The 12,231-nt window shown below is 58.3% G+C and overlaps 1 protein-coding gene across 1 annotated transcript; it reads left to right on the forward strand.

Annotated features, from left to right (window-relative positions):
* Window positions 1-3,889: 3,889 nt before the first annotated feature.
* On the forward strand, window positions 3,890-7,527 carry ADRA2A (adrenoceptor alpha 2A). Its single transcript, XM_025467191.3, has one exon. It carries the CDS (start codon window positions 4,709-4,711, stop codon window positions 6,164-6,166), a length of 1,458 nt encoding a protein of 485 aa, XP_025322976.3. The 5' UTR covers window positions 3,890-4,708; the 3' UTR covers window positions 6,167-7,527.
* The last annotated feature ends 4,704 nt before the right edge of the window (window positions 7,528-12,231 follow it).

Consider the following 12,231-nt stretch of genomic DNA (forward strand, 5'->3'; position numbering starts at 1 on the left):
GAGCCTTGTTTTCCCTGTCTATAAAGGCAGGTAATATCTACATTCTAGGGCTGTTTTTTGGAATTATATAAAATATATGTAGTACATAAACTGCTCAGCATTGTGTCTGGTATGGGTTTAGTGCTAATAAATAGTGTTTATTTTTATTAATAGCAGCGATAATGATAGACCCCTATTTGTATGCCCAGAAGTGACTCCTTGAGCCATGAAAGTCAACCTCTATATGCAGTGGCTCTCTACTGTTCTGCCTCAGATCCCTGAGGGCTGTGACACCCTCCTAGCCATCCCATTGGACCACTAACACAGTGATTCTTAATCTGTGTTAATGTTTTAATTCTTAAAGCATTCTTCACTTTTTTTTTTTAAGATTTTATTTATTTGACAGAGAGAGAGAGCACACAAGTAGGGGGAATGGCAGGCAGAGGGAATAGGGAGAAGCAGGGTCCTCGAGGAGCAGGAAGTCCTATGTGGAACTCGATCCCAGGACCCTGGGATTATGACCTGGGCTGAAGGCAGACACTAAAATGACTGAGCCACCCAGGTGGCCTAGGAGCACATTCTTTGTGGCTTACACTGGGTTGATAAAAGTCCTCAGGTGGTCTGGCCACTCTCTCCCTGCCTCCACCAAGATAGTTGGTCCTCACTCCTGCCCCCTCAGTGAGATGTATTGCTTAGGCCCGGGAGTCTTGAGTGTGTTGTTAGCACCTGCCAAGCAAATTCATTAAAATAGACATGCTGCATCCCACCACAGACCTGATATCCTAATTGTGCTGGCGGAACTTTAATAAGTGTATTTTACCTTCCCCAGGGCAATGCTGATCTACAGGCCCGGTTAAGAAGTATTGTCTTTGCGGATGTCTCTCGGCTCAGTGCTGTCTCACTCAGCCAGCACAGCACTAAATTTTCTGGCAAAAAATAATGGTGCCCACTTAGCTTTGCAAGCTCAGAGAGACTGACCCTGTGTGTCAAACTAAGGGAGCAGAGCCTCCAGTGATAAGGTGCATGTAGGAAAGGAAGAACTCTGCATGTGAAGGGCTTTGCATACAGCCCTGGACATGATCATATCAGGTGTTTCACAAAAGTCAGTAATTGCCAAGGACATTAGTCCCTTGAAAGACCTGTTTCCATTCTAGTAGAAAAGACTCCAGGGCAGTCCGGGGGGCTCAGCGGTTTAGTGCTGCCTTCAGCCCAGGGCCTGATCCTGGAGACCCGGGGTCAAGTCCCATGTTGGGCTCCCTGCATGGAGCCTGCTTCTCCCTCTGCCTGTGTCTCTGCCTCTCTCTCTCTCTCTCAGTGTGTCTCTCATGAATAAATAAATAAAATCTTTTTTAAAAAAGAAAGGACTCCAAACCCAGGAATCAAGGAACTGACTGTCTGTTTGGGAATCATTTAGAAAATGTGACAAGAGGTGTCATACACAGGCTAGCAGCAGAGATCCAAGAAAGGAAAGTACTGTGGCCTGAGTTTTCATTTTCCTTCTTGCTTCGGAAATGAGATGTGGAGGACAGCAGCGTATTTGCCTTGGACATGGAGGTGGGCAGCCACGGCGGTCCAGGACAACACCTCGAACCACAGACTGTATCGGGCTTGGATTTTTGTCTCTCTCATCATTCATGCTTGAAGTTGGAGGCTCCTGGTTGCTGTGCAAAATGAGTGTAATCACCTTGTCAGCGGAGCCTCATGCAATGTGCCCACTCCCTGCGGTGAGACTCAGAGCTGAGATTTGAGTAGAAGATGGGAAGTGATGGACTCAACAGAGGGAGGAAATTCTGTCTTCCCAGCTTTCTCGAGATCCTCCAGAAAAAGGCTTTGTGGCTCCACAAAATTTGTCCTGAGCCCCTAGCCAGACCTGAGCCTGCACCCTCCCAGGCAGAGAGGTGATCTGCTGAATCTGGAACTTCCAGCTTAGGTGATCTCTAGGTATTTTGGTTTATCACATCCTTAAATCTGTTAATCTCTCCTGTTAATAGTTCCTACCCTCCTGGGCTTACCCGTCAACTGCCTGCTTATTGGAAAAGTGCAGATAGCACAATACAAGCTGCTGCTCTAGCAATTGTTAAGATCTATTGTAGGACATCTAGCATCCCGAGAAAACCCAGCTCTTCTTTCTTGAGAGAGAGAGAGAGAGAGAGAGGAGAGAGAGGGCAGAGACACAGGCAGAGGGAGAAGCAGGCTCCATGCAGGGAGCCCGACGCGGGACTCGACCCCGGGACTCCAGGATCACGCCCTGGGCCAAAGGCAGACGCTCAACCGCTGAGCCACCCGGGCTTCCTAAAACTAGCTCTTCACCTCACTCCATGCCATTCCTGTCAGAAAGAACGTGGGAGGGATCCCTGGGTGGCGCAGCGGTTTGGCGCCTGCCTTTGGCCCAGGGCGCGATCCTGGAGACCCGGGATCGAATCCCATATCAGGCTCCCGATGCATGGAGCCTGCTTCTCCCTCTGCCTCTCTCTCTCTCTCTCTCTCTCTCTCTCTGTGACTATCATAAGTAAATAAATAAAAAAAAAATTAAAAAAAAAAAAAGAAAAAGAAAGAACGTGGGAAACAGTCTCTCCTCTTTTGGCCAGCACCGCCCTCCCTAACTGGAAGATGGGGTGTATGCATGTGAAACGGGGGCGGAGAGGGGGTGGAGTCTGGCCTTCCTGCCTCTACAACGACAAAATGGTCGGTTGGTGGCAGGCTGGAGCGGGGCAATCCTTAGGGCGGGCGCCGGGCCTCCGGGATCTGCGGGCAGGTGGGCCGCGCCTTGTCCAGGAGGGGATGCCAGTCCGGGGCTCTGACGCCTGCGGAGCCCGTCCCGGCGTGACTTGATCAGGCGAACGCCCACTCTGGACACACAAAGTAGATGCTTTGGGAAGATTTCTGCAACGTGACAAAGTGCAACTTAAAATCTGGGTTCTCCTCTCCTGAGCTCGGGCCCAAAGTCGCCCTGAAATAGGGGACGGCGCCGGAGGCGAAGGGCCGCGGAGGCGGAAGCTCGCCGGGGCGAGGCAGGCGTGACGACGAGCTGCCAGCAGGTGTCAGTGCGCCCTCGCTCTCGCGGCCTGGCCTCCGCCTCCGGGACCCTCCTCCCCGCGGCTTCGCGGGCGCGGCCCAGGCCCCTCGGCGCCCGGCGTCCCGCACACTACCCTGCGGCCCGGCCCTCACGAGGCCTCCGCTCCCCAAAGCCGAGCTCAGGACTCGGGCGGGTCCCGCTGCCCCGGGCGCTGGCCACTCCGCCCCAGGGGTTCGACCCGAACCCGTGCCCGCCTTCCTCACCGGGACCCCGCTCGCCTCGCCGCCTGGAGCCCTCGCGGACCGGGGCAGCCTGGCCCACGACCACGCTGCTTCGGACGCTACTGGTACCGGCGGCGGCTGCTCCCGATTCGGGCGACGGCCGCCCGCTCCCTGCCCTCCGGGACCCGGCTGGATGGGGGCACTCCGCGGCGCCCGCCGCTCTCCGCGGGGCCGGCCCGAGCTGCCCGGCCGTCCCCGGCAGAGGCCGCTCCCGCGCCCGGGGCCGCTCTTCAAACCCCGGGCTCCCGGCCCCCGCCCGCCCCTCCGGAGAGCCCGCCCGGCCGGGGGCGCAGCGCTCCCCAAGGTCCCACGCGGGGCGCGGGCGCTAGCCCCGCGGAGGGGAGGCGCGAGGGGCGGGGGAGGGTCGGCTTCCCACGTGGGGGCTGACGCCGGCTGCTCGGCAACGCCAGCTTGATCCTGGGGCTATAAAACCAGTGCACCGCGAGCGCGGCGGAGCAGCAGCGGCCCCGGCCCCGGCTCCGGCTCGGCTCCGGCTCGGCTCCGGCTCGGCTCGGCTCCGGCTCGGCTCCGGCGCGGACGCCCAGCAGCCGGCGCGCCGCCCGGCCACTCCAGCGCCTCTGCCCCTCGCCCCGCGCTCCTGCCCGCCTCGCGCTGCCCTCGGGCCCCGGCCTGTCCCGCGGCACTCAGCGCCCCGGGGGACCCCTGCGCCGGCCGCGGCTGCTGCGGGGCCGACCGCCCGCTCGCCCCGGCCCACCGGAGGACGGGGCGTCTTCATGCGGCCCGCACACCGCTCCCCCCGCCGCCGCCGCCGCCCCCGAGCTCCGCGCGCCGAGCCCCAGCCCCGGCGGGGCACGCAACTTTGGAAGTCGGGCGGCGCTCCCGGGGAGGCGGCCGGTCCGCGCCCTGGCCCCCGCCCGGCCCGGCCCGCACCGCCGCGCCTCGGGGCACAGCGAGAGAGTCGGTAGCCGCCTCGGGCATGTGAGAAGACAGCCCTGGACCCCAGGCCCGCGCCAGCGCCCCTCGGCTGCCCCCGGGGTGGGGCGGCCCCGCGCACGGTAAGCCCTCCCGCTTTCGCTCAGGCTCGGGAGTCGACATCTAGCTAGACCGCAGACTTGCTGTCGTCCCTCCAAGTCGTCAGGCCACCGATGACTCTTGTTCTCCCTTCCTGAAGAGTAAATCTCCCTCTCCCCGCCGACTCGACCTCCTCCCGCCCGCCGCTTAGAAATAAAACTTGCGCTGAGCTGGGAAGGGGAGGGCGCCCAGCACGCGCGCCGCCAGCGCAGGCCGGTGCGGTTCGCGGGAGCCGGGCCCATGGGCTGCTAGCGGCCCCCCGGCTCGGCCGGCGTCCCCGCGGCCCCCTCCCCATGTGAGGCGCGGCGGGGCGAGCGGGGCGCGGGAGGAAGAGGAGGACCCAGGGCGCCGGGCCGGAAGGCAGCTGGCGGCAGGCCCGGGCGAGCGGGCGCCCGCGTTCATGTTCCGCCAGGAGCAGCCGCTGGCCGAGGGCAGCTTCGCGCCCATGGGCTCCCTGCAGCCGGACGCGGGCAACGCGAGCTGGAACGGGACCGAGGCGCCGGGCGGCGGCGCGCGGGCCACCCCGTACTCCCTGCAGGTGACGCTGACTCTGGTGTGCCTGGCCGGCCTGCTCATGCTGCTCACGGTGTTCGGCAACGTGCTGGTCATCATCGCCGTGTTCACGAGCCGCGCGCTCAAGGCGCCCCAGAACCTCTTCCTGGTGTCTCTGGCCTCGGCCGACATCCTGGTGGCCACGCTCGTCATCCCGTTCTCTCTGGCCAACGAGGTCATGGGCTACTGGTATTTCGGCAAGGCGTGGTGCGAGATCTACCTGGCGCTCGACGTGCTCTTCTGCACCTCGTCCATCGTGCACCTGTGCGCCATCAGCCTGGACCGCTACTGGTCCATCACGCAGGCCATCGAGTACAACCTGAAGCGCACGCCGCGCCGCATCAAGGCCATCATCGTCACCGTGTGGGTCATCTCGGCCGTCATCTCCTTCCCGCCGCTCATCTCCATCGAGAAGAAGGGCGGCGGCGGCGGCGCGCAGCCGGCCGAGCCGCGCTGCGAGATCAACGACCAGAAGTGGTACGTGATCTCGTCGTGCATCGGCTCCTTCTTCGCGCCCTGCCTCATCATGATCCTGGTCTACGTGCGCATCTACCAGATCGCCAAGCGCCGCACCCGCGTGCCGCCCAGCCGCCGGGGCCCGGACGCGGCCGCCCAGCCGCCGGGGGGCGCCGAGCGCAGGCCCAACGGCCTGGGCCCCGAGCGCCGCGCCGCGGGCCCCGGGGGCGCCGAGGCCGAGCCGCCGCGCCCGCAGCTCAACGGCGCCCCCGGGGAGCCCGCGCCCGCCGGGCCCCGCGACGCCGACGCCGACGCCGACGCGCTGGACCTGGAGGAGAGCTCGTCGTCCGAGCACGCCGAGCGGCCCCCGGGGCCCCGCGGGTCGGAGCGCGGCCCCCGGGCCAAGGGCAAGGCGCGCGCGAGCCAGGTGAAGCCCGGGGACAGCCCGCCGCGGCGCGGGCGGGGGGCGGCGGGGCCGGGGGGCGCGGGCGGGGGCGCGGGGCCCGGGGCGGCGGCGGCGGCGGCGGCGGCGGCGGCGGGGCCCGGGGCGGAGCGCGGCGGCGCGGCCAAGGCGTCGCGCTGGCGCGGGCGGCAGAACCGCGAGAAGCGCTTCACGTTCGTGCTGGCCGTGGTCATCGGCGTGTTCGTGGTGTGCTGGTTCCCCTTCTTCTTCACTTACACGCTCACGGCCGTGGGCTGCTCCGTGCCGCGCACGCTCTTCAAGTTCTTCTTCTGGTTCGGCTACTGCAACAGCTCGCTGAACCCGGTCATCTACACCATCTTCAACCACGACTTCCGCCGGGCCTTCAAGAAGATCCTCTGCCGGGGGGACAGGAAGCGGATCGTGTGAGCGCCGCGGCCCGCGGGGGATCCAGGACGCACGGCCCGTCTATGCAGCCCCGGCGTACCCAGAAACCCGGGTCCTGGCCCAGACCTGCGCCGCGGCCCGCCGTGGGCCTCTGCTCTCGCCCGGACCACGCAGCGGGAAGAGCTGGCCGGGAGGGCCCTTGGTGACTTGGAGCGGTCTTCCTGGGCTCTGGGGCCTCCTCTAATCAGTGTTGTTTCCTAAAGGTATTTTCACCTCCCCCCGGAGCCCCGCTGTCCATGCAGAAGAGAGCAAGCAAGCCCTGGACCCCGGAGGGTCTGGCTCGCCAAGGATTAAGGGATGGGGGTCACCCAGCCCCTGCTGATTGCTCTCCCCCTTCCCCTAACTCTGTTTTTAAACAAATGCTCAGGGCAGCCCTGCCCATCCTCCCCCACGGCCCACCCCCACTGTAAATAGACACTATTTTTGATAGTACTCGCGAGGGTCCCCAACGTCTGGGCTTTTGATGCTGTTGGAGATGCCCTTGAGGCACACACGTTGTGTTGGGTTCAGGCCAAGCTCCTTTGCAATGCAAGCCCTTTTCTCCTGTCATTACCTCCTTCTGTGTCCTCTTCACCAGCAACTGGTGATGGTCCCCTGGGCCTGGACCTGCTTGGAGATTTCCTGAGGGGGAAAAGATTTCTGTCGATTTTTTCCTGTGCCTAACAGCATAATTGCCTTTTCCTATGTAAATATTACAAGGAGGGATCAAGAGAGAAGCAAATGAACCTTTCTGCCTTGCAGCAGCCCTGTGTATAAAGCCATCATCCTCTGATACACCCTTGGCCCCAGTAACTCACTTTAAAAGTATCTCTTTCCTGGGTCTCTCCCTCTCCCCCCCCCCCCTTTCCCTCTCTCCAGGGCCACTGCTTGAAGAATATGTATGTTTCTATCTTGTATGTTTGTGCACCTGCCCCTCCTTCCCTAAAAATGCTGACTGCAAGAAATCTTTTGGCTGCTGTTTTTAGATGGAGGAGTGGAAATTATGTGGAAGAAGCAAACCTGATGCAATTTGCCCAAGGTAAACAGTTCGAAAAGACAAATGAGCCTGCCAAACTGTACAGTTCCTGCCCCAGGAGCTCTTAGGTATCAAAGTGTTGTCCTTCCCCCCCCTGCTGTTCTGGTTGAGGTCGTGTCATTGATGAACTCCCAAAACCGAGGGAGGAGGGCGGAGACTTCGTGTTTACATCCGAGTTTCTACATGTTTTAGACCGAGACTCTTTAAGGCCTGCGCTCTTATTTCACTAAAGACAAACTAATGTCAGCACATGTTGCTAATGACGGTGGATTTTTTTTTTAATAAAAAGTTTACAGATCAAATGTGAAATAAATATGAATTAAATGGTTCTGTCTGTTATCTGAGTTTCCAAAGCTTTAAGACTCTGGGAACATGCGACTTTGTGTGTATATATATATATATATATATAGAGAGAGAGAGAGAGAGAGAGAGAGATATTCAATGTATATACATAAATTCAATATATGATTTCAATTAAATTTAAGTTAAAAAACACATTACATTATAAAACACTCACCTTTGAAAGTGTGAACGATGATATGCCTACCATTTACCAAGTGTTTCTTTTTTTTTAAAAAAAAGATTTATTTATTTTAGGCCGTGAGAGAGCGTGGGCAGGCATGTGGTGAGGGGGGGAGGGGCAGAGGGAGAGAAGCGGACTCCCAGAGAGCCCAGCCAGCAGCAGAGCCCTTGCTGACCCCATCACAGGGCTCCAAGTAGAGCCAGAGGAGGGGCTCCACGAGGGGCTCCATCCCAGCTGGAGCTCACGACCCTGAGATCAGGACCGCAGTGGAAACCAAGAGTCTGAAGCTTAACCCACTGAGCCACCCGGGCACCCCTTACCGAGTGTCTCCTGTGTGCTGGACACTACGGTGAGCCCATTATAGACTCTGCTTCATTTAATCTCCACCCCCCCAAGCCCTATGAGGTCAGTACTATTATCTCCTTTGTAAGGTGAAGAAACTTGAATCTCAGAGTGATTTGCTTGAGGTGAACAAGTGGTGGAAAGGCATCATACTCCAGCTTTATGTGGTTCTAGGGTTTGTACTCTGAGCCTCAGAGCCTTGCCAGAGTCACCTTAACACTGCAGAATGCTCCCAGCTGGGAGATCCCTGCATAAAGTGTGGTGTATACACAAAGTGTGGGATATAGCCCAAGTGTGTAGATATACACAAAGTGCTACATCCTGCAAAGTATATGCCCTAAAGTGTGTATATACCTCAAAGTGTGGGTATAATCCAAAGTGTGAAATATACTTCGAAATGTGTATCACGCCTTACAGTGTGATAATATGCAACATGTGGTTTACAGCTCAGAGTGTGGTATATGCACAAAGTGTGGTAGAGACACCTGAATAGAGCCGTGTATTGGCTGGTGGCTTGAATTGTCTCCGGCCAAGGGCATGGGCCCTTCCTGTTGCATTTCTATAGTATCAACTTCCACTCTGCTGTCTAGGAGGGCCTAAGATCCTCACCCTGTGGTTCTGGTCATGTGACTTTGAGGCTGAAAGGGCCCTGAGAGATCCAGGGATCCCACCCCTCATCCTCAAAGAGGGAGTGCCTTGCTCGGGGTCCCAGAGCCCCGGGTGATAGGACTTTGGGCCCATGCTGCCTCGTTCAGCTGAGGAGCGGCTGACAGATGTGAAGTGGTTCTGCGCTTATGGAAGATCAGATGTAGCCTGATGAGAGAGGGCCACTCACGGAGGAGCAGGGTTTGAGGGCAATCAAGGGACGGGTCATGGTTTGGGGAAGGTGGAATCGTAAGGCCGCTGCCTCTAACATCTGCGTGGACAACTCTGGACGTGCCCCCAGAAGCAGGTCTTCAGCCCTCCCGAGCTGTTTCTGTACCCTCCGGGTGGCACTAGCGGTGTCTCTTATCTTCCTTAACTTCTTTGGTGGGGGCGAGGGTGTGCGTGCAGGGCTGGGAGAGCGGCGAGCCCTAAGCAGGGTCTGGGGTTTGTGTGTGTGTGTATGTGAAGACAATGGTTCTCAGGGGTCTTTGTTAGAGGTAGGAAGTTCCTGCCATCACCCGGTCACCTGAGCCTGCAGAAAGCTGAGTGGGCAGGCCCTTGGCTCCTTGCCCCGGGGGCCTCCTAAGCCACGGCCTTTGGCACCAAGGCTGGCTGCCTGGTGTGGTGCTGGGCCCCACTTCCCACCCCTACTGGGCCTCTCTCTTCCTACTCCAGGGCACCTATTGCCCCAAAGGCAAACATTGCCAGACAATAGGCCACCGTGGCAAGCCCTCAGGAACTAGGCTGTGTGTCCCAGACAAAGGGGTAGATACAAACACTGCTGCTGTTGACTCTGTTCTGCTCTGTCTGCTGGGCGAGTGTTTGCCTTGCCCTCGCCCCCAGGGGCCCTGCTCCTTGAGAAGGGGGGAAAAGTCTGAGCAATGGTGTCACATGGTACAGGCCTCTGGTGGAGCCCCCAACCCCTATTCCAGTGGCAGAGAAGCCTCAGAGGTGGATGGGGCTGGGGGAGGTGGAGGAGAGAGGGCTGGAGTTCAGACCTGGGGCCCGGGTTTCTGAGTTCCCCGTGGGAGGGCATTGCTGCTTGCTCCTAGCACAGGGCTCGAGCATCAGCCTGAGGAGGTCTGGGTGGGGTGGGGATCTGAGGACGAGAAATGGCCAGCACAGGGATCTGTCTTAGCCTCGAGATCAGGAGATGAGATTTATCCCACAGCTTCCTGTCCACATTCCTCCTAGGCGTGTGGGCCAGGAGAATCTGTCTTTGCAGCTGAGTCTCCTGTTTTATGTCCTTTTGGTGCAGGTACCAAAAGCCCCCGGCTTTCGGGTCTGGAGTGCAAGGCTTTGTTTATTTTCTGCCGTTCCGCAGGCCTGGAGGAGAGGATGGGAAGTGCTTGGGCTTTTCCTCTTGGTGAGTCTATGACCGAATCAGACTTCAAGAGCCAGAAATGCCCGCACCCATCTTCAGCCCCCACATTGTGCTGTTCAGGGACCCGAGACCCTGACAAGCGTTGGATGGTGTGGCATCCCAGAGTCTGTCCGGAAGACTCCTCCTCCTGGCTCCCCTGCCGATGACAGATAACCAACCTGGATTCGATTTTGCTGTGGGATGGGGAAGTCGCCGATAAGCCCCAGGGTCCCCTCTGTGCCTGCTGTGTGCCAAGCACCATGCCAGGCACTGCGAGGCAGGTCTCTGCCCTCTGAGTATGCGCCCCGCAGGGCCGAGGCCTGGGCCCCGTGGGAGGTAGCTGACATTAGGGCCTGCCCTGTGCTCTGGAAGCCTCGAGGCTGCGTGGGGACGGGCATGTGCTGCGGGAAGCAGCGAGTAGCCGAGCCCCGGGGACAGCGTGGGGAAGGGCAGTGCGTGTGCCTGCCCGCATCTCTCTGTGCCCTGAGCGTGCAGCGAGGGAGAGGTCACCGTGCCTGGGAGCCCAGGGCAGAGGATGCGGGAGGAAGGGTGCCGGGACTAGGGCTGAGGGAGGAGGGGCGGGAAGAGAGCTCTAGCTCATGCCGCGGAGCCCGTGGAAGCGGTGCCAGCTGCTGGCGCTCCCGGCCCGGGTCAGACCTCTGCTGTCATTTCTCCAACCCCATCCCTGGGGGTGGCCCGGTGAGCTCTTGTCTCTGTTTGGGCATACCCGTCAGGAAGCTACCCCCACCCAGGTAGGGTGGCACGATCCAGGTGTCCAGGCCTCTGCCCTGGGCCCTGCCACCCCGCCGGGTGGACCTGGGAGCCTGGGATGCAGGCAGGGGCGTCTGCCTCGGCAGACGGTGTGCCTGGGAGAGAAGCCGGTGAAGTCACCAGGTACAATCACAAACACCAGGGTTTGTTGTGAAAAGAGCATCAATCCCTTTGATTCCCAGAAATCCTAAGGTTTAGAGTTAAATAAAAAAAAAAAAAAAAAAAAAAAAATGGAACAGGGCCTATTGGAAGGAGCCCAGACCTGGGCATTAGGAGGCCTGGGCTCTAGTCCCACCTTTGCCTTTTACTAGCTGAGTGACCTTGGGCAAAGCCCTTTCTGCCCCCCCCGATTCTTCATTTATAAAATGAAAATGGCTGGTTTAGATCAGTGTTCTTTAAACATATGTTCCCTGAAGTTTATTTAACTACAAAATCAATATCCATCTCTCTCCCTCTTCCTTTCTTCCTCTCTCACGTGTTTACCATCTATCTCTCTGTCGTCTATCTGTCATCTGTCACTGAAATATTGGGTGAAATGGCCTGTAGCAGGAACCTGCTCTTTAGGACCTCACACAGCTGTGGGAATCTCTGAGAGAAGACAGTATGGCGGGCTGGGTTTCCCAAACTCCCTGGACTGCGGAATTTCCTTTTTCCTTTTTTTTTTTTTTTTTTTGAATTTCATTTTTCATAGAGCAGCTGAGAGAACATTATACTTCTTAGGTAATGTTGGGCTATGAAATCGCGGTGGGCTTTTCTGTTGATCTGTTTTAAGATTCTTTGAAATGCTGACTCCTCCCGTCCCCCCTTTAGGTGAGCCTCGCTGGGTAGGGCCAAGCCACGTGTTGTCCTTGGGGACAGCTGGCTGGAAGAATCACAAGCCTTACAGAAACCTGGAGTGGAAGTGAGAGTTTGGGGTGTTTTTCAAATGTGGGCTCTACCTTTGTGTGTGTGTGTATGTGTGAATAAGTGAATACATACATGTGAATGGCTGTGTATGAGAGTGTATGTGAGAGGGTATGTGTGTGCACATGTCTCTTCATGTGTGAACAAGTTCAAGACCTCCTTCACAGGGATATTTTGCTCACCAGCACCTAGGGTGGAAGCATCAGGGGAGGTGAGGGCACACCTGTGATGCTGGGAAGAGAGGTCAATTAAAAGGGAGTGTAGTGTTATGTCACTGATTCTCATTATAGTTAGCACCTCTCCAACTTGTGACTTGGCTCCTCTTCCTCACTCCAGTGCTGGAATCTCCATTCCCCCTCACAGTAGTGGGGTGATGGAGCTGAGCTAGGAGGATGGGATGATGGAATGCGCATATTTTTGAAGAGGCTGACACTGGTTCTGTAGCAGGCGGTGTCTTTCGCAGCGGCTCTGCTTGGAAGAGGAAA

Source organism: Canis lupus, chromosome 28 (genome assembly GCF_003254725.2).
Source record: "Canis lupus dingo isolate Sandy chromosome 28, ASM325472v2, whole genome shotgun sequence".
In the NCBI taxonomy this organism is placed as follows: Eukaryota; Metazoa; Chordata; class Mammalia; order Carnivora; family Canidae; genus Canis; species Canis lupus.

Coding starts and splice junctions, on each gene's coding strand:
- ADRA2A (XM_025467191.3), top strand. CDS start 4,709: ATGTTCCGCCAGGAGCAGCCGCTGGCCGAGGGCAGCTTCGCGCCCATG.